The sequence below is a fragment of the Oxyura jamaicensis genome, chromosome 8, assembly GCF_011077185.1.
Source record: "Oxyura jamaicensis isolate SHBP4307 breed ruddy duck chromosome 8, BPBGC_Ojam_1.0, whole genome shotgun sequence".
NCBI lineage: Eukaryota > Metazoa > Chordata > Aves > Anseriformes > Anatidae > Oxyura > Oxyura jamaicensis.
Genome location: NC_048900.1, coordinates 631,451 through 651,369, shown reverse-complemented (window position 1 = coordinate 651,369; position 19,919 = coordinate 631,451). Strand labels below are relative to the sequence as shown.

The 19,919-nt window shown below is 40.9% G+C and overlaps 1 protein-coding gene across 9 annotated transcripts in view; it reads left to right on the top strand.

The window, feature by feature from the left end:
* Nucleotides 1-19,919, top strand: part of TGFBR3 (transforming growth factor beta receptor 3) — a 129,860-nt gene that overhangs the window by 68,554 nt on the left and 41,387 nt on the right. For all 9 annotated transcript variants that reach the window (XM_035332819.1, XM_035332811.1, XM_035332820.1 and 6 more), the window contains one exon: nucleotides 7,698-7,835. In XM_035332819.1, the coding sequence (XP_035188710.1) occupies nucleotides 7,698-7,835 (138 nt within the window). The remainder of the gene's footprint in view (nucleotides 1-7,697; nucleotides 7,836-19,919) is intronic.

Here is a 19,919-nt window from a genome sequence, read left to right as displayed (position 1 = left end):
ATGACTTGCTACCCTTTATCTTCTCAAATACCTTTCATTATATAAACTAGCTTTCCTTTTTCCACTTTTGTTTTCCTGCACTGTGGAAGTAATACCATTTGCTAGTGCAAATAGGACTTCAGTAACTGTCCTGCCTGTTTGCCGAGTCTTTTTGTTTGTTTCTGGGATAGCTTTGGTCCTAATTTTTGCATTACTTAGGTATTTGCATACATGATTAACATCTAACATAATGTGATTACATTTGGCAGCTCCTGCTTAAAATAACTTTGGAACACTAGAAATGAGCAGGCTGCATTTTTATCTAAAGATAAATTATGTGGCTGAGCTGTGGGCAGAAATGATCCAACGTTTTCAGAAAATTAGAAGCACTATTTTGTAACGTCTCTGTCAGAACTTTCTGATGCTGTACGAGCTGTTATGCTTTCAGAATGGGCTCTTCAGTGACTTCGTTTCCAGTAAAAACTTACCCTTGCAATTCTGAGGAGAAAGTGTCACTGGTGCAGTAAAATATCAGTTCTGAAGCAGATATAAATGACATTGTTGCCAGGTACTGAGCAGTTTGTTTAGTGCCATACAGCGTGCCACGTACTCTTGTTGTGATGTTTTTGGTAATGTTTTAGCACTAATTTCACTTGTAATTTTTTTTTTAGTCAATTGGCTGGACCAGTTGAATTACAAATCCTTATGAGGAGATCTAAATGCGCTGTAGTTCCGTCCTGTTACACAAATCCTCAGCTTGGTCGTTGAACGTCTGGGGCTAGAAAGGTACCAGAGTTTAGGCTGGAGGGAGAAGAGAGACTACAGATTGCAATTAAATATGCTGTAAGCTCCCTGGCTTTTGTTTTGGATGGACAAATCTTTCATCAGGCTATGAGTATACCTACTGTGTCAGTGGGTGGGCAGGTTTCAAGGCAGCTTTCAAGCTAGTTTTGAGGGTAGACCTTAGATCTCCTTTAAAGTCTGTGTGCCCATTAGAATGTGTTGCTTTGCTCTCGGTGCAGCAGGTACCAAAGGTTAGGGGTTATGCTCTGTCCTCGCTCACGACAAAGGAAGCTTTGCTCTAGTATTCCTCTTTAAGAGACAAACATTGGGGTTGCCATTTTTCTTTAGACAGTAATACGGCATCTTCACATTAAGGTTGCCCTCTGGGGAGATCATGCATACTTCAGGATAGGTTGTTAGGGGACGTTGGCACACATGTGGTGCAGGACTTGAATGTCTTGATTTGTAAGCTCTTTGGAGATGGAGCTGTGTGTTGTGCTTGCACAGTGTCTAGCACAGCACACCCTGACCTTTAGCTCCTGTTGCAGGACAAATTAAAAAAGAGAGATTTCAAACACCTTATGGGCAAAGGTTTCTGGTAGTACTTCCTACCAAAGAGTGCGCAATGGGCCCTAGACCACAATTGGTTTGCCCTTATCAACCTTTCTGTTCTCATACCCTCTCTTTGGTGGGACCAGTATTCCAGTTTGGGGGGTACCTCATAAGGGTCAGAATATTGCACAACAGCATTTGGTTTTTATTAGATAACTTGTGGGACCTGGCTTAATGCCATGAGCTTCAGTGGAATTATGCCAGGGTGAATCTTTCCCATGATTTTCACAACTGAACTATAATTGCAGTTTAGTTGGTCTGTAGAACATGGGTCAGAAGGTCCAGGCAATGCCAATCCATTTACAGCTGTGTACTTATGATAAAACGAGCAACCCACTCTCTCCTGGCATTGCCATGTTGCTCACTGCAGCTGTGGGGGGATTGCTGCATTGTTCACTGTGTGATAGTGTGGTTCAGGCATGCTACTTGGGCAGCAGCATCCTTTAGTGCTGGCCTGACAGAGAAGAAAGCTTGGTGTGTCTCTGGCAAAGGCTGCATGGATGGCAAAATTACCTTTAGAGGTAATACCATAAGAACATATTTTGCCTTTCTTGGAAAAATCAGCACTCTCTCTCCCAGAAGCTGTTGGCTCCTGAAAACTGTACATTGCAATCTACTGTAGCTGGCGTTGTACTGAGTCTGTAACACAATATTTAAAGAGCATAGTAAAAATACCAAAAAGTGGGTAAAATACATGTTCCATTTTGAATTTCCAGTCTCTGCCTAAAGAATACACCTTTTCTTTAAGTTTTGTCTTAAAAATCTAAAAAAATAACCTGGAGATTTTTCCCAAGGCAATTGCTAAACATTTTTTGAGAAGTGATAGAGGACTAGATCCTACCCTTTGAGGTGGATTTGTGGATTAATCTTTGACTGAACTCTTTTACAGCCAATGTATTGGAATTACATTTTTTCAAGTGAGTTTCAGTAGAAATTCTAAAGCTCTTATACTGGATAGTATGCACCAATGATCTGTAAAGATAATATTCATACTAGTTTTTGTTGCAGTTCAGAATAACATATATATATAAATATAAGGTTAGATTGAAAACCGTTATAGAGGGCAGTGATGCATATTTTCAATTTTCTGTCTGCTTGGTACTAATTAACTTCATCTTTGCAGCTGAGCAGTAAATTAAGAAGTCATAAATCCATCTTCAGTGCATCATTTGTAAGTCAGAAAATCTGTTTATATGATCTGAGGGTTAAAATTAATTTTCCTCTTCTGTCTTATGAAACAGCTGTCCTAGCCTGGGCAGTGTAATTCAGCACAGCACAGCTTATTTTATTCAGGTTTATTTGCACAAATTTGTAGTGGTTGTTATGGAAAATGTGCTATGAATTTATCTCAGGGACTTCACGTTGGAGTAGTTAATTCAACCTTGCAAATCCTTGGCACTTGACTTTCATCTTTTAGAACAAAACACAGAGTCTGGAATTTGATGCCTTGAAGTCAGCAAAACAAAATGGTACTTTTTAGCAGAAGTGTTTACTTTGATCCATTTTCAGCTTTTGTGCCCTTGCCTTTCACGTAGTACAAATTGCTTTAGCAGAGTAATGGGGCACAAGCCCGTAGACTGTTTTTGCAGTTGGTTGCTGTGGTGATACTCAGCCATCCATGAAACTGCCATCTCCAGGGAAATAGAAACCTCTGCAGCTGCCTTAACCTTGTTGCTGTCACATGCATCTGCAAGAGACCTTAAAGGAACTTTTGCAAAGTGTGTCAGCAGGCAGTAGTGATGGGCATGTGCACAGGCAGACATGGCTGGCTTGTGTCGAAAGGCATGGCACCTATAAAACTTGGTGTCTTTGGAAAATTTCTAGTCAGCTCTTATGCTATTTCTAGTTAGCTCTTATGCTATTAATTAGAAATGTTTTGTTTGGTGGTTTGAAACGATCTATTACCTCTCTATTAATTTATGCGGTGTTTAGAAGGTGCTATTAACCGTCCAGACATTTGAGAAAGGATATGCCTCAAAGAGCTCACAAACTAAGATGAGACAGGAGGAAAACAAGGCTGGGAAAAGAGCACCATGTAGGATTCAGCAAATATATGGTTTCCTAGACACTCTAACAGACATGACTTTTTGGTGACAGATGTTGCTGGAGAGTAGTGATGAGGGTCTTCTGTTGCCTGTCCACCCCTTGCAGCGGTGGAGGCTGTGCTGGATGGTCACACAGGGGTAAGGTGGGAGCACTGGTGCAGCAACAGAAAGCTTAAAAGGGCAGAGGGACAGTGTTGTGCTGGATGTGCTGGTTACAGCTTAAGCTTGGTACTTTTCTTGTGTCAATGCCATGAGCTCGTAACAATTTAAAGTCCTATTAAATTTTTCAGTCTCTAAGGTAGGAGTGGGAGAGGCATTCCCAGTGGTTTCCCAGAAAATCTCTCCTGGGACCAGGAAAAAGTCTCCCATAATAGATGCCACTGTTGTGTACCGTCAAGCAAAGGTGATGATGGGGCAATTCTAAATACTAGGTGGGGATGCAGTTACACTGTCAGACTTCCTTTGATAGGCCTTCCCAGGGGGAACAGTTGCGTACAGGCTAAGCTGGCCAGGTGCTCATCATCAGAGCCAGCTCTGAAGCAAAAATGAATTATGAAAAAAAGTGACCAAGATGGTGCTGAGCAGTTGTTGAGCAGCTCTGTGGGATTTCTTAACCACAAAATGCCTAACTGGTGCTAAGGACTCAGAGAAGTATATTGACAGGGAATGTATTTGCCATGGAGTGTAGTGACAGAGTCTGCTGCAGGAGCGTGTGCATGTGAACTGTATTATTTAGCAAGTCCGGGACTAGGGATATGAATTCCACATAATGTGATTTGCTGTCTTGCTCATGATCAAAATAAGTGCAGGAATGCAAAATCAGTTATTCTGAAAAATTTTACAAGAATGCTTAAATTTATTTATGAAAACTTAATTGATTTTGGATTCAAGTCCTGAAGTTTTCTTAAAGATCAGCCTGCACTTTTCATTCAGAAATGTAGGAAAATTTCATTATGTGATATGATTTATGCTACAATTCCAGCCAAAGGCATGCATAGATGTACCACTATTTCTGAGCAAGACTCAAACTTCGTATGGAAATAACCGTATGTATATATTATATGCATATTTAATTTCTGAAGCCTAAAGGGATAGTGACTGGGAAATGTAATAGGAGATCCAGTTGCAAAGAGTCTGATTTTCTCACTAAGGTGGTATGATTTCTTTTTATGCTCTCATGCGACCAACCTAACAGGCAGAAATCTTCATGAAGTCTAAAACATCTGTGTTGTCTGATGAGACGTTGGCTTTGAATAAACCTGTCTGAGATCAGTTGAAACAGAGATACTTCTCCATTTTCTAATTACCTAAAGGACTTGGCCTAACTATTTCTGAGATGAAGTGTGTTATATTTCTTGTCATCATTTCTGTTTTTAATAAATACCAGAGGTTTGAAATAGCAAGAATTTTTAAAATTTCTAGTAGGAGCATCTTCTTTGAATTAACTTGACATTCTGATAAAAGCACAAGCAGGGTGCAAACCCAAACTAAGTGCACCTACTGGCCAATATCAGGATGCTGTTACTGTTTCTCTATTCTTGGTTATTTAAATACATAAACATATTACAGCTCACTTTGTAAATATTTATGTTAGCCTTTACTTGCTTTGGGATCAGAAGAAACCAATTTTCCTTTGGTTGTGAAAATGTGGCAATGAATCCACGTGATAAGAGTGGACATATGTAATATTCACCGCATTTAGCACAGGAGATTTTCTCATTGACGGTTTGGAGAGTTTACAGTTAAATGTACTTCCTACCATTTGCAGTTGAAAATTTTTGAAAAAAAATGAACTCATATTTGCTGGATAAGGACTACAAAAGATAAAACTTGGCTAACTTGGCTTCTTTGGTAAATTTAGATTACAAAATTTTATTGCGTTTGTAAGAAAACTATATTACATGACCCCAGAACAAGGTAATTATATTTAATAGTTTAAACAGCTCATTACTAATTAGCCGTGATTACACCTGAAAAACCACAAGAATTAATGAAAGCTTTTTATAGCAGTGAATTTAATAACAATTCTAAACACTTTTTCCTTTCTACTTTCAGCTCTTTCCATTTCTAGACAGAACAACAAAGTGGGGGGGGAAAATAACTTTTTTTTTTTTTTTTTTTTTTTTTTCAGCTAAAAGAATTACTTTGGCTTTATAAAACCTGCTTTAAAGCTTCAGGCTATAACTAAGATCATGACTGTTTGGCATATGAAATCTCTGTCATCCTGTTAGCATTCAGAGAGCTAATATCATGCAGTTTCCTAAAGGGAGATATTTTATTCTTTTGAGGCAGAAAATGGAAAGAAAGGCAGTCCCTGGAAAACATGGTAATCTGTGGTACTTAATGTTTTCTTTTGCAAATGCATAAATACAAAGAGGCCTCCTGCCAAGAGAGATCAAGCACTTGGAGATCTGACTGCATTTACCTGGAAAATGGAGGTGCTCAGCCTTTCTCAAGTCAGAGCCCCCCCAGCATGGCAGCACCATGGAGGGGCACTCCTGCCTCCTTTCTCCCAGGCATCTGATAACCCTTCCAGCCTTCCTCTCTAACTTGGTATCAGGAGTGGCTGCTTGGTATGGAAAAAAGCCATAGCCACAGGAGGCAGGAAAAGGAGATGCTGGCAATGGATCTTGGAATTGAGTTATAGTTTTTTTTTTTTTTTTGTTTTTTTTTTTTTTGTTTTTACTATAAATATGGAATTGCTCCTAGAGGTGTGTTCAGTGGGGATTGACACCTTGTTCCACTGTGGTTACTTAAGATAATTCATTCAGTGTGTCTTAAGAGTCAGGTAAATTCTACATGGAATCATAGGCTAACCAGTAGGCATGGTGCACATAGCCAACTGCTTGTCATTGCTTCGTAAGTTTTTAAGTAGCGGAAAAAGTTTCTTATTTTCTTCTGCCCTCCAGGTGCTTGTCAGACCTGAGACCTAGATTTGACTTTCACTTTGCACTAAAGGTGAACTTTTCAGTAAAGGGAATAGAGGGGGGAAAAAAAGCTTTTTTTTTTTTTTTTTTTCTTTCCCTTTTGGAAAGATTTTAAACAATCATGAATAGCTAATGTTCAGTTTGGTCTCTAGCTTTCATCTAATTAGATGAATCTGCATTTATTTTAATTGAATAAAATTAAACATAAGAATAAAACAGTAATCAATATGGAATGGTTGCTCTGCCTCAGGTTTCCTCTCAGATTCTCTAGCAAGAGGCAAAATTCATTCTGAATTACCTGCATGTTCAATTTTGTGAGCAACCACTGAAACTTGTGGTTGTGTTCATGTTTCCCTCTATTCCTTTTCTACTCTTTTCGAAGAGTTGTGTCTCTCCGTCTTAGCGGCAACCTGCTGTTGTGAGACACAAACTTGCCTTCTTGGTGTCCGTGCTGTATGACCCCTCACTTGTATTCCTAATGCTTTTCTTCTATAAAGCAGAATGAACTATAAAGCCAAGTACTGACTGCTTAAAAAACATTTTAGAAATTTTAAAGATGGTGTGATTTCAATTGCAAGTTGTGGTATTCTAAAAACTGACACTGTTGTTCTCTTTCATGTGCTGAGTTTTGCCCAGTATTGGGCCCTTTCTCAAGGGGCAGCATTGGTGACGTGCAGAATGGGGCAGGAAGGGCTTCCAGAAAAACAAACTGTGTGTTTAAAGAGTCATCTCTTCAGCTTTTCTCACTTTTGTGATGCCCATTTTCCTGGGACCATATTCTCCGTGTAGTTTTCTGTCACTGAAGATGAGTGTTTTCTTTCCTATGTTCAAATTTCTGTTGGAATACCTTCCATAAGCTAGCATACTTCTAGCTTGTTTTTCTGGATTTGTTTCTTCTGTTTTGTTTGTTTAGTTTTATATATTTTGCAGGTTAGATTTATGCCCTAATAGCATTAGCAGATGAGGTTTCTGCTCTAAGCCAGCTTTGTAGGCTACCATCAGAAATGGGAGTTTTCTTTGCAATTCTTTTTATCTCCTTGTTCTCCAGCTCTCAGCTTAGTGGTTTGACCTTTTGCGTAAGCTATTTTTCATCAGCATTTGCCAAGGTTTTCTTAAACACTTTAGCAGTGCTTTGCAAGCATAGAGCACGAATGTTAACCGTTTCATTCTGTATCTGTGCTCTGTTGACTGATTTTTTGGGAAGTAGTTCAGTCCATAATATTGGGTCAGGAGATCTTAGTGCTGGAAGCCATAATATATATTAAAATGACCTCTGATTCATTGTTTCAAATTCCACTTTGGTTTTGAAACTTGTAAGGACGTAATCATGTATTTCTGTATTTCTCTGTAGGTCACGTTACACTTGAATCCAATTTCATCCGTTCATATTCACCAAAAGCCTCTGGTGTTTCTTCTCAACTCTCCTTTGCCTCTGCACTGGAAGCTAAAAACAGAAAGACTGGCACCTGGAATCCGAAGAGTTTTCTTTGTAAGTATACACAGTCCTCTGGCCTGCTCTGTTTCATAGCTATTTGTCTCGGAAGACATTTAGTTCATGGCATTCATTTGGAAAGTTTTTAAACATACATTTAAAAAAGAAAAGTTAACACAAGGTCAAGTTTCAGTGTAGGGTTCTAGGGTATAGTGAGGTGTCAGGGCAAAGCAGTTGGGGAAAAAGTACGTAATTACCTGTTATGTGAATTCAAGGAAAAGAAACTAAAATTACCTTTTTTTTAAAAAAAAAAAACACAACACCAGCAGTAATTCCAGTTCACAAAGTTGTGAGGTTATAAAACGTTGCCAGTCCTGATTAGAAGTTTGATAATATAATGCAAAAAGCCTCAAAGCAATGGGAAATATTACAGGTGAATGCCAGTTGTAGGGTCTGTGACCAAACAAGAATTTGCATGTATTGAGCTCAATATGTACAATTACGGTTTATGTCTCTAAGGAAGCTTGGTCTAATGACTGAGCTAAGCCCAGAATGAAGTCATTTTTATTTCTCAGAAAGACTGGAGCACTGCTTATAATGTAGGATCCAAATATTACCTAGTATTTGTAAATCATGTCTATACAGTTTGCCAGGACGTTCAAGTTAGCTATTTGTAGCGAAACAGACAAGTTGTTTGGATTACATTTTTAATGCGTGACATCATGTCTAATCATGAGTCGTCTTTATTAAAGTTGCAGCTTTTACTGTATTCAATTCTAATTGCAGAACTAATCTTGATTATTTTTAGCTATATCCTTATAGGGTTTAGCTTTGCTCTTACAGCACAGCTGACTGTGGTTGGCAGTGACTGCTTCTGCAGTACCTGAAGGGAGCTTAATGGGGTTACTGCACATCTGCAGGAGGGGAGGATGGTCAGGGCTGCAGCAGTTAGCACACTGGGAAGGGACATTTCTCTTTGTTGACCTGATACGATGGTGATGCCATTAAATGCACCAAGAGACCTATTGCTCACAGGGATAGATTTCTTTTTCCTGTCATCAGAGTTCAAGAGTAGGAATACCTTTGGTACTTCAAACTGCAAAGGACTCCATCCTGTTTCCAGTGCAATTTGTTACTGACTGGTGTAAAGAACATTGGTTGGCTTGTATTCTGAGGTGTTCACAATCTCAATTTTTCTCAATCTGTTAGAGATGCTTAACTATTATCTTCTTGTTGACTGTTCCTGGTATATGCCCTTAATGCAACCAGTACAATTCAGCTCTGCTCAGAAAATGACTGAGGAACAAGATGATGATAAGAGTCTCACTGCTCTTCTGATCAGAAGAATCAGCACATTTTACTAGTTAATCAAGACTTGGTCATATTTTCAGTTTACTTTTGACATCATCACTCCCATGTCATATCAGCTAATTTGTTTTCACGTATCTCTTTTCCTCCCCTTCAGATTTTCCTTCTCCCTTTGCCTTGCCTTGGCTTTGGAAGTGAAGAGGCTTTCTGTTGAGAGCCATCCATTTCCGCTCAGCAGATTGTGCCAGCGTTCAGACTGTGGTTGTACTGGGCTTGCTTGGCTTGGCTCAGCAGGGCTTCAGTGGGCTGCAATAAGGCATAGGAACAATAGGAATTTGCCTAAGGCCTCAGCTTCCAAAACTGTATGATTAGCTAAGTGTTTGCTTCAGAAAACTGTTTAAAGTTCTTCTGGCTTGAAACAGGCTTGAAAACAAAAAAGATTTGCAAATGTGAGCTGAGCATCAGCTGTTGTAATTCACGCCAAAAAAGTTGTCTGACCTCAAGCATCACCACAGCAAGCATGGCCATTGATGCTGCAGGAAGGGCTGGGTGGTTTCTCAGGTGAGGCAAAAGGACCTGATAGATGCTGCAGATTTGTTTCCCCCCTGGTGGGGCTGAGCCACCTCCTCCTCAGTACTCTAGCTTCCTCAGCTCCACTGCTGATGGTAGGGGCTGGAAGTTGTAGTGCCTCACACTGTCCTCTCACCACACAGCGGTGGCACGGGGGTAACACTGCTCACAGTAAGCTGTTCAGATAGGAGCTCTGGCCTTTCCATTGCAGGCCATGCCAGGTTGCAGTCAGTAGGACTACCTAAGGCCTGAAGAAGCTGCCTGCCCCTTTGCAGAACCAAGGGTTCTGATTTCCAGGTGAGTCGTGGAGCAGATGGGCATACTGCTTCAGCTCTAGTAGTGGAAAGATTCCCTACCTCCTTGCCAGAGCCCTGAGCAAATTTCAGAGAATTAAGCTTAAGAGTCTAAATCACAGCTGCAAAGGGTGCAGAGTGCAGAACTGCTGCACTTCATTGGCCCTTGTTTGAAAATAACTTGGCTTATAAGAGTACTTCTGAAGCTCTGTCTTGTTCATTCTCATTAAATTTATAGCCAAGCCAGAAAATGGAATATTTTGAATCATAAAGGATTTCAAATTAAAAAAAAAACAACAACACTTTTTTGATGTCCGTGAATTGTATGCTCAAAACAGTAATCTGTGTCACGCATACCATAGGAGTGTCATAACTATTGTGTCTGTCTCTATGGAAGCCTTAGGCAGGATAACCATTGACTTTCCAGCCCCTTTTTCAGACTTCTCATACAATACAATCATTCACAATTTTATTACTATACTGTATGTAAAGTATGAATTGTGCAGTTTTATTGATTGATCCCTAGTTAGGTAAGTGAAGAAGTTTAATTGGTAACTTCTGGAGCTGATTGGTGATAAGGAAAATACTCTGAGAGTGATGCTTACAGTATTTTGGAGGAAGCTCTCAGGGACAGCACAGAGGTGCTAAAGGGAGTTGTTCTTTACTTGTCCATTGCCTTACTGTGTTGTCATTGTGCTTCTTTCCCACCTATAAAGCAGAGAAAGCATTAGTAAATGGTCTTAAGAAAAAATGTTGACATCTTGTTACAAACTGACATGCAAGATCTAAATAACGATTATTCTGCTGCCAAGTAAATAAGTTATTGTGTTAGTAACATAAATGCAGTTCTTGAATGCACTCTGAACTGCCTTGAGTTATATTCAGCTGAGTTATTGACATATTTATTTGCAATATTGAGAATCAAAAGGCACTACTTCATGTAGAGAAGGGAGTGGCAGTAAACAAAAGTAAAATTTACATATATTTTATAGCCTTAAGTCAAAAGTGAGACAGCAAGGTTTACAGAACTTGTAATGCTCTGTTTGCCTGGTGTACATAATGCCATTTCAGGGCTGTGCAAGATAAGGAGGTCAGGTGTCTTCTAACAGCACTGTTCTAGTGCACAAGTGTTTTTGTAAAGCACAGGTATCTTGAGCTTTGACCACTGTTGTAGCTGAGTTCTCAGAGGTTAACCGGGAAAGAACAGCAGGATGGAGAGTAATTATTGAAGCTGTGGGAGTATCAAAAAAGGCAAATTTCTATGTGAGTTACAGAAAATAAATATATGGTGACTGCGCAGCATGGTGTTAATGCTGCATCTAGCATACACACGATTATTTTCAAAGAGTCTGTGTGAATTATATATATATATATATATCTTGATGGGTTAAGTAGGTGGTGCCGGGAAAATTATTGTGATTTTAGTACAGAAAGTCCTGAGTTTATTCTGATCGTGTTAAAATATAAACATACCTAAGCATAATGGTATTTCAGTCTGAAAACACCTAAAACTGGGTTCAAGCACTGTCTTAGTGCTTGAACTCTGCCCAACATGAGTAACTGAAAATCATCAATTAACGTTGTATTTAGTCATATTACTCTGATTGGATTATTGTTTACATGTCACAAAAACTCAATATTTGGGGGATTGGGCATTTTCTGTTGAAGAGCAAATCTTCAACAGAAGATTTTCTGGGCCGGACCACCATCCCCCTCAAGGAAGAGCAGCACGTAGATGGGAATGTCTGCTCAGTTCAGCAAGGGGAATATTTAGCACCTGTGCTAAATAATTATTTTTCTCAGCAGGAAGTAAATGCCAAAACTATATCAGAAAGGGTCAGTGGGATGGAATGGGAAATACGTCCTCACTGGGGATTAGCTTGGTTAGATTATAACAGCTCTCAATTTTACATAAGCTAGGCAACACCTGCAGAAAGTACTTTTACCTGTGATCCTCTTACAGGTCAATCTTGGAGAAAAACCTTTACTAGACCTCTGCCATCACCACACTTTTAAGTTTCTGTATAACAAAATAATTTCCTTTCTTTCCCTCAAGTCCTTACTTCTTTCCTTCCTTAAAAGCAGTTCATTGAGAACATGTCTTGGCAGAAAACCAAAAGGTTTATGAAGCTGCCCAGAAAGAGGGTTTTACAGATGCTGCTCACTAGTGTTTTCTTTCTTCAGATTTGGTAACTTTCTCAATTGCTTTTATAGCCTAGGAATATCTTTACTGGGCAAGTGAAACTAGTGAGAATTAAATCAATGAAAAAATGGACCCAATCCTTTTTGATTTCCTGATAGAAATCACTTTTACAATAAACTTTTTGCTCTCTCTAAATATATACATTATATATATATATATACACACATATGTGATTGTTTATAGTGTTTGGTTACAAACGTGATGCATCAGCTCTTTCTCTGTGTTGGTTGTTCAGGCAATTGAATGAGTAAGTTACAGATGCAAAAACACTTAGCAAGCAAATAACCTTACTGAGAAGAACCCCTTTAAAAGGACTGAATATGTGTTAAGTTTGTAAAATGGGGGGGAAACAACTGTAGTGATAATAAATACAAAACCAGATAACGGGCTCTTGTCTTGAGATTTGAAAAGAAAGAAGAAAAGCTGTAAGGAAAAATAAGTGATAGAATTAAGACCTTAATTATTAGTCATTTGTGTATTTCTAAGAAGAAAAAAGCTATGTTCTTATTATTTCATCCAATAGCTGGTTTATTCCTTTTACTTCATGAAAATATGGTTCACATATTTTGGGTCTTTGCCACCAAACCACAGGCTGTTCTATGGTTTGCACTAGATTTTGGATGACTGACAAAACTCACTGAAAAACAAGTGCTATTTGTTTTCCTGTGCCTAGTATTTAACGGGAAATCAGGAGTCTAAATTTCCAATCAATTGTTAAACAGACCCAGATGTGAACAGAGCGCTCTGCTAGGAGAAGAGGGAGGGAGGATAGGAAATGCATGACTAGTGAAAATTTGGTATAAATAGTGACCTTTCACTATTCAAAGTAAAGTCCTGTAGATTTTCAGTGTTGTGTAACAGTGTGAAGAGGAATTCAAAAGGACATTTACATTTCTGTAGAAACTTGGGGTTTGGGATTTTTTTTTTTTTGCTTAAATCTTCATCATTCTTCTACTCAGAAGCTGGAAATAATCCCATAGTTGCACTTTTCCATTTGGCAGAGCTCATATTCCCCCTTCTCTTCCTCACACTGTTTCCTTGCCTTTTGCAAGAATGGGAAAATAACATTATTTGTCTAATTAAAAACAGTGTTTAGTTAACAGTAAATATTATTGTGCTTTTCATAATAGTAACTTTCCCTAGAGACTTTGTCATGTGACCTGATTCACCCCCTTACAAAATGCTGCTTTTCTAGTCTGTATAACTGGTTAACTCCCAGGTACATCAGGGGGACCTCAGGCTACATGTGGTGGTTCTTCTGTTCTTGGCAATTGATTGGAATGATTTTGTCAGCAGGGATGGCAGGAAATGACAGGGTGGTAAATACATGTTCAAAAGTGATGCTTTGGCTGCATTCAGTAAAAACAAATTTAAGAGCACAATAACCCTAGTAAGGCATTTGCTGGTAAATTTCAGAAGCAAGGTGGGTCTGTGTGCCTTAGTTTCTCCTTTCACAGGATGTTTAAGCCCTGCACTTTTTTTTTGGAGCTTGGTTTGCTGAGTATATCACATAGGTCGTTAGATCCTCTCCTGTCCCAGGTGATTTAAGCCATCTTTCAAAAGTTAGACTTCATCACTTCATGTTAAACCAAGTTGCAAGAGTAAGGAAAATAATATTCTGGTATTTAGAGACCAGAGTGTGTTCCCAGACCCAGGCTGAAGTGTCTGGAGCAGGTATCTGTGCTGGTCTTGTCTCTTCTGTACTGTCGTAGCACCATCCTCTCTTCACTTGCTTCAGTAAAAGGGGGCTTTAGCTAGTGGAAGTTTACAGAAGCAAGCAGCAGATTTTGGCAGACTGCTGGTGTTAGCGACGTGGAGGAGATAAATCACAACAGGTTGTGTTACTGAGTCATTGATTCCAGTGGAAATTAGAGCTGCAGTTGCATAGATATGCTTTAATTCTCCCCTTCTCTCCTTCCACTAAATTGAGTCTAACTTGAAACAGAATTCTTGAAAAAGCTTCTGCTCCCTTATTTTGCTCAGACCAACTCAATGAATTGCATTTATTAAGATGATGTTAGATTAATGTCAGGTGAGTGAACAATTACCTGTTTATGATTAGGGATCAGCAGGAGTTTATTAAATTTTGCAGATAGATTTCCCATTCATGTGATTTTTTTTTTCCTATTTTATCATTCTAGTAACTGTTCTCGTGGGGGTTTTGAAAGTTGTACTTGCTTTGATATGGTTTCAACTTCGATGGAAAATCCCAGGATTTTCTTTCTAGATGCATAAATGTGCACGAGTGATCCCACAGGGTTCTGTGTTCATCCCAAGAAAGAGTTGAGCAGCCATAATTCCTATCAAGATATGTGGTAGTTGGTGAAGTCAGCATCTCCTAGGAAGATGGGATAAAAAAAATATACTACTGCCTGAAAGCATCTTATTTCTGTGGCTGGTAGGGAATATGAAAGCTGATAGATGATTCACAAATATGCAGCATGTTTGTCGCATCTTATTTCAAAAGCAGCATGTCTCTTAGCTAGTTACCAAAGAGAATTGTTCTCTTGGTGATTGTGCTGTATGCGAATTTTTGAACAATAAAGGAAGTATTTTTGAGTTTCAGAGCACCTGGTATTTCTCTGTTCATGGCTTCACATTTTTTTCTATAAGGGGACCAAAGCCCATCAAAATACGTTATCAAAAACCACTGGCTGAGTCTCAACTCTATGTGGGCTGCTCTGAAAGTTGGTTCAAGTTTTTTAATTTGATTCTGAGCAGATTTACTCCTTTCCTACTTGTTCTGTCACAGATCTTACACTATATAAAAATACGAAGGGTCCTGCTTTCCTTCTGATTTGTATCTCTCATCCTCTGCATTATGATGGCTTTGTCATTTGGGCTGGAGGGGCTGTTGCTGTGAGGGGAGGGATTGATTCATGCTGCAGACGCTAAACTTTGTATTCTGAGTCATCTCCCAGAGGTGCCTACCTGTCTCTTAAGGCTAAATTACGAGCTTGCTTCCTATTTGGGTGTTCTGAATTACAGCTACATTAAATGCTTAAAATGTCATAAAGCAAACAAAATAAATATCCCCAATGGATCAGGTTCAAAGAAAAAAAAAAAAAAAAAAGAAAGCAATAAATCTTTAAAAAGAGAGAAGGAAATAGGTGAAATAAGAAACAGAAAATTCTATTTTGAGTGTGTGCAGTGCTCATGCTCACCAGTGTATATATTTGAGGTGACTTAGGGTTGCTTCTGAGACATGATCCTTCTGAGGAACAGAAACTTGCACAATTTAGCACTTATGCCAGGTAGCTGGTGTCCTGAAGTACCATGGCAGAATTGCAAGAGCAATTTTTGTGAGACCAGAAAGTTTTCCTAAGAGATGAATAAAGGTTTTTTTTTTTTTTTTTTTTTTTTTTTCCTCAGGATGGGTATATAAGTTTCCTTGCTTCTGCAGCATGCAAAGAAAATTGCAACCCCTGTTTCCTCTAGTGGTCAGCAGTGGGTAGTAGCATATGTAATCAAAATATCTTTCCTAACCATGGTGGAACTCTCAGATTTTGGTTACAGATTTGCACGATACTGCACTTGATCCTTGGTCCCTCTGACTGCAGGGCCTTTTGAACTGCATTCCTCACTGTGGTTGCTATCTGTGGTTGGTATCTTTTGGGCCTGCAAACTGATTTTTCCCCGTCAGGCCTGGAAGTTCCTCATTTAGCCTCAGAAATGTGGCAAGGCATGTAGATGACCTCAGCAGCAGGGGATGTTTCTGGTGCAGTCATCTTTAATGTCCTCACAACAACAGGAAGAAATAGAGCTGGGGCACATTTTCCACTCTGCAACCTCTGAAAGTTACCACTGAAGAAGATGAAGTAGGGAGACAGAGTGCCTGTGGCACCAGTTTCTTATTTACCCAGTAGGCTGTGTAATGAGTGCTCATATAAAATTTGTTGACATATTCCTAAATACATAAAACATTATTTGGTTCGAATCCTCAGACTGACATGTCCTAAGTACTTCAAAGAGAACAGCTTTTGGTTTGTTCTGAAGAGTAAGTAGTTAATGTTCAAGGCAGGTGTTGAAACAGCGACGGTTGCCTTTTTTGGAAGAGTCTGTTGAATTCTTTCCAGAAAAAATAACGTGCTTGGCTCACTTAACATTGCCTTAGGTCCATGTAGTAAAAATCGTAACATTGGCAGGAACAGCAGAAGTCTGCACTCCTTTTAAAAACATGGTAGTGGAACCACCATTTCTAATAGACTTCAGTGTGATTAAAAAATGAATGATGATAAGGTTTGTGTTTACTTAAAGATTTTACTGTATGATCATTAGTTGAGGATGTTTGTGCCAGACTTTTTGGTGATTCTGCTTTCTTTCTGTCCATTCATCCCTAGTAATACTCAGAAACTTTGGGGTACATTGATAGGACCTGTCCTACAGGAAGGCATTTGTCATGCAATAGAAGGATGCAAAACGATTTCAAGTTTTAATTAATAATAAATGGAAAACGTTACCAGGGGTGGCGCCCCGCTAGACCTTCTCTTCACAAACAGAGAAGGACTGGTGGAGGATGTGATTGTCGGGAGCTGTCTTGGGCAGAGTGACCATGAAATGGTGGAGTTCTCTATTCTTGGCAAGGCCAGGAAGGGGACCAGTAAAACCACTGTACTGGACTTTCGGAGAGCTGACTTTGTGCTGCTGAGGACACTGGTTGGTAGAGTCCCTTGGGAGGCGGTTCTGAAGGGCAGAGGGGTCCAGGAAGGCTGGGCGCTCTTCAAGAGGGAAATGTTAATGGCGCAGGAACGGTCTGTCCCCACGTGCCCAAAGACGAGCTGGCGGGGAAGAAGACCAGCCTGGCTGAACAGAGAATTGTGGCTTGATCTTGGAAGAAAAAAGAGGGTTTATAATCTTTGGAAAAGTGGGCAGGCCACTAGGGAGGACTATAAGGATATCGCGAGGCTGTGCAGGGAGAAAATTAGAAAAGCCAAAGCTCATCTGGAGCTCAATCTGGCTACTGCCGTTAAAGATAACAAAAAAACGTTTTTATAAATACATCAACACAAAAAGGAGGACAAAGGAGAATCTCCATCCTTTACTGGATGCGGGGGGAAACTTAGTTACAAGAGATGAGGAAAAGGTGGAGGTGCTTAATGCCTTCTTCACCTCAGTCTTCAGCGGCAATTCTGATTGTTCTCTGGATACCCAGTACCCTGAGCTGGTGGAAGGGGATGGGGAGGGAGATGTGGCCCTCACTATCCATGAAGAAATGGTTGGTGACCTGGTACGGCACTTGGATGTGCACAAGTCGATGGGGCCGGATGGGATCCGCCCAAGGGTACTGAAAGAACTGGCAGAGGTGCTGGCCAAGCCGCTTACCATCATTTATCAACAGTCCTGGCTATCGGGGGAGGTCCCAGTTGACTGGCAGCTAGCAAATGTGACGTCCATCTACAAGAAGGGCCGGAGGACTGACCCGGGAAACTACAGGCCTGTCAGTTTGACCTCAGTGCCAGGGAAGCTCATGGAGCAGATTATCTCGAGAGTCATCACGCAGCACTTGCAGGGCAAGCAGGCGATCAGGCCCAGTCAGCATGGGTTTATGAAGGGCAGGTCCTGCTTGACGAACCTGATCTCCTTCTATGACAAAGTGACGCACTGGGTGGATGAGGGAGAGGCTATGGATGTGGTCTACCTTGACTTCAGCAAGGCATTTGACACCGTTCCCCACAGCATTCTCCTCAAGAAACTGGCTGCTCTTGGCTTGGACTGGCGCACGCTTCGTTGGGTTAGAAACTTGCTGGATGGCCGGGCCCAGAGAGTTGTGGTGAATGGAGTCAAATCCAGTTGGAGGCCGGTCACTAGTGGCGTTCCCCAGGGCTCGGTGCTGGGGCCAGTCCTCTTTAACATCTTCATTGATGATCTGGATGAGGGCATTGAGTGCACCCTCAGTAAGTTTGCAGATGACACCAAGTTAGGTACGTGTGTCGATCTGCTCGAGGGTAGGAAGGCTCTGCAGGAGGATCTGGAGAGGCTGGACCGATGGGCCGAGGTCAACTGCATGAAGTTCAACAAGGCCAAGTGCCGGGTCCTGCACCTGGGGCGCAATAATCCCAGGCAGAGCTACAGGCTGGGAGATGAGTGGTTGGAGAGCTGCCAGGCAGAGAAGGACCTGGGAGTGATGGTTGACAGTCGGCTGAATATGAGCCAGCAGTGTGCTCAGGTGGCCAAGAAGGCCAACAGCATCCTGGCCTGTATAAGAAACAGTGTGGCCAGCAGGGCCAGGGAGGTGATTGTCCCCCTGTACTCGGCTCTGGTGAGGCCGCACCTCGAGTACTGCGTTCAGTTTTGGGCCCCTCGCTACAAGAAGGACATGGAGGTGCTCGAGCGAGTCCAGAGAAGGGCTACGAAGCTGGTGAGGGGCCTGGAGAACAAGTCTTACAAGGAGCGGCTGAGGGAGCTGGGCTTGTTCAGCCTGGAGAAGAGGAGGCTCAGGGGTGACCTTATCGCTCTCTACAGGTACCTGAAGGGAGGCTGTAGCGAGGTGGGGGTTGGTCTGTTCTCCCATGTGCCTGGTGACAGGACGAGGGGGAATGGGCTTAAGTTGCGCCAGGGGAGTTTTAGGTTGGATGTTAGGAAGAACTTCTTTACTGAACGGGTTGTTAGTCACTGGAATAGGCTGCCCAGGGAAGTGGTGGAGTCACCATCCCTGGAGGTCTTTAAAAGACGTTTAGATGTAGAGCTTAGGGATATGGTTTAGTGGGGACTGTTAGTGTTAGGTCAGAGGTTGGACTTCATGATCTTGAGGTCTCTTCCAACCTAGAAAATTCTGTGATTCTGTGATATTGTGGGTTATATATGGTCTCTGCATTTGTTGTGAATGAAAACTGTAGTTGACTGTCCTAGATGATTGACTATACTGTGAATTATTACATTAAGTGCATATAAGAACTGGTGAATGAGAGTATATTTTCATACTTTGAGAATATTTAATTTGTAACTATAGCCTTGTTATTCAGAGAAAATGTAACTTGTGTGCAAGAAGAGCTTTGTACTTTTTGAGCCAAGTTTGTAATGCTTGTAGTAGGGTTGAGAGGAGCGGGACTACTAAACTGGGCTGCCTTATGAATCAGGTCTATGTTGACCGCACTGAAATCACAGATTGTGATGACTGGTTTTGCGGTTGTTTGTATCCCATTAGAAAATGGTGTTCCATTAGGGTTACGAAGCCATAGGGCTATGAAGATGGTGAAAGGCCTGGAGGGGAAGACGTACGAAGAACGGCTGAGGTCACTGGGCCTGTTCAGCCTGGAGAAGAGGAGGCTGAGAGGAGACCTCATCACATTCTACAACTTCCTCGTAAGGGGGTGTCGAGAGGCAGGAGACCTTTTCTCCATTAACACCAGTGACAGGACCCGCGGGAACGGGGTTAAGCTGAGGCAGGGGAAATTTAGGCTTGACATCAGGAGGGGGTTCTTCACAGAGAGGGTGGTTGCACACTGGAACAGGCTCCCCAGGGAAGTTGTCACTGCACCGAGCCTGTCTGAATTTAAGAAGAGATTGGACTGTGCACTTAGTCACATGGTCTGAACTTTTGGGTAGACCTGTGCGGTGTCAAGAGTTGGACTTGATGATCCTTAAGGGTCCCTTCCAACTCAGGATATTCTATGATTCTATGATTGGTGTCATTGGTCATTAGAAAATATTGATACCTCTCCTCGGTTGATCAGTACAAGATGGTTTTGTATTTTTTAAGCAGGTATGCAATCAACCCTACACTGGACCAAATAATTTCTCTTGTAATGTGATGTTAAGCCTGTTTGT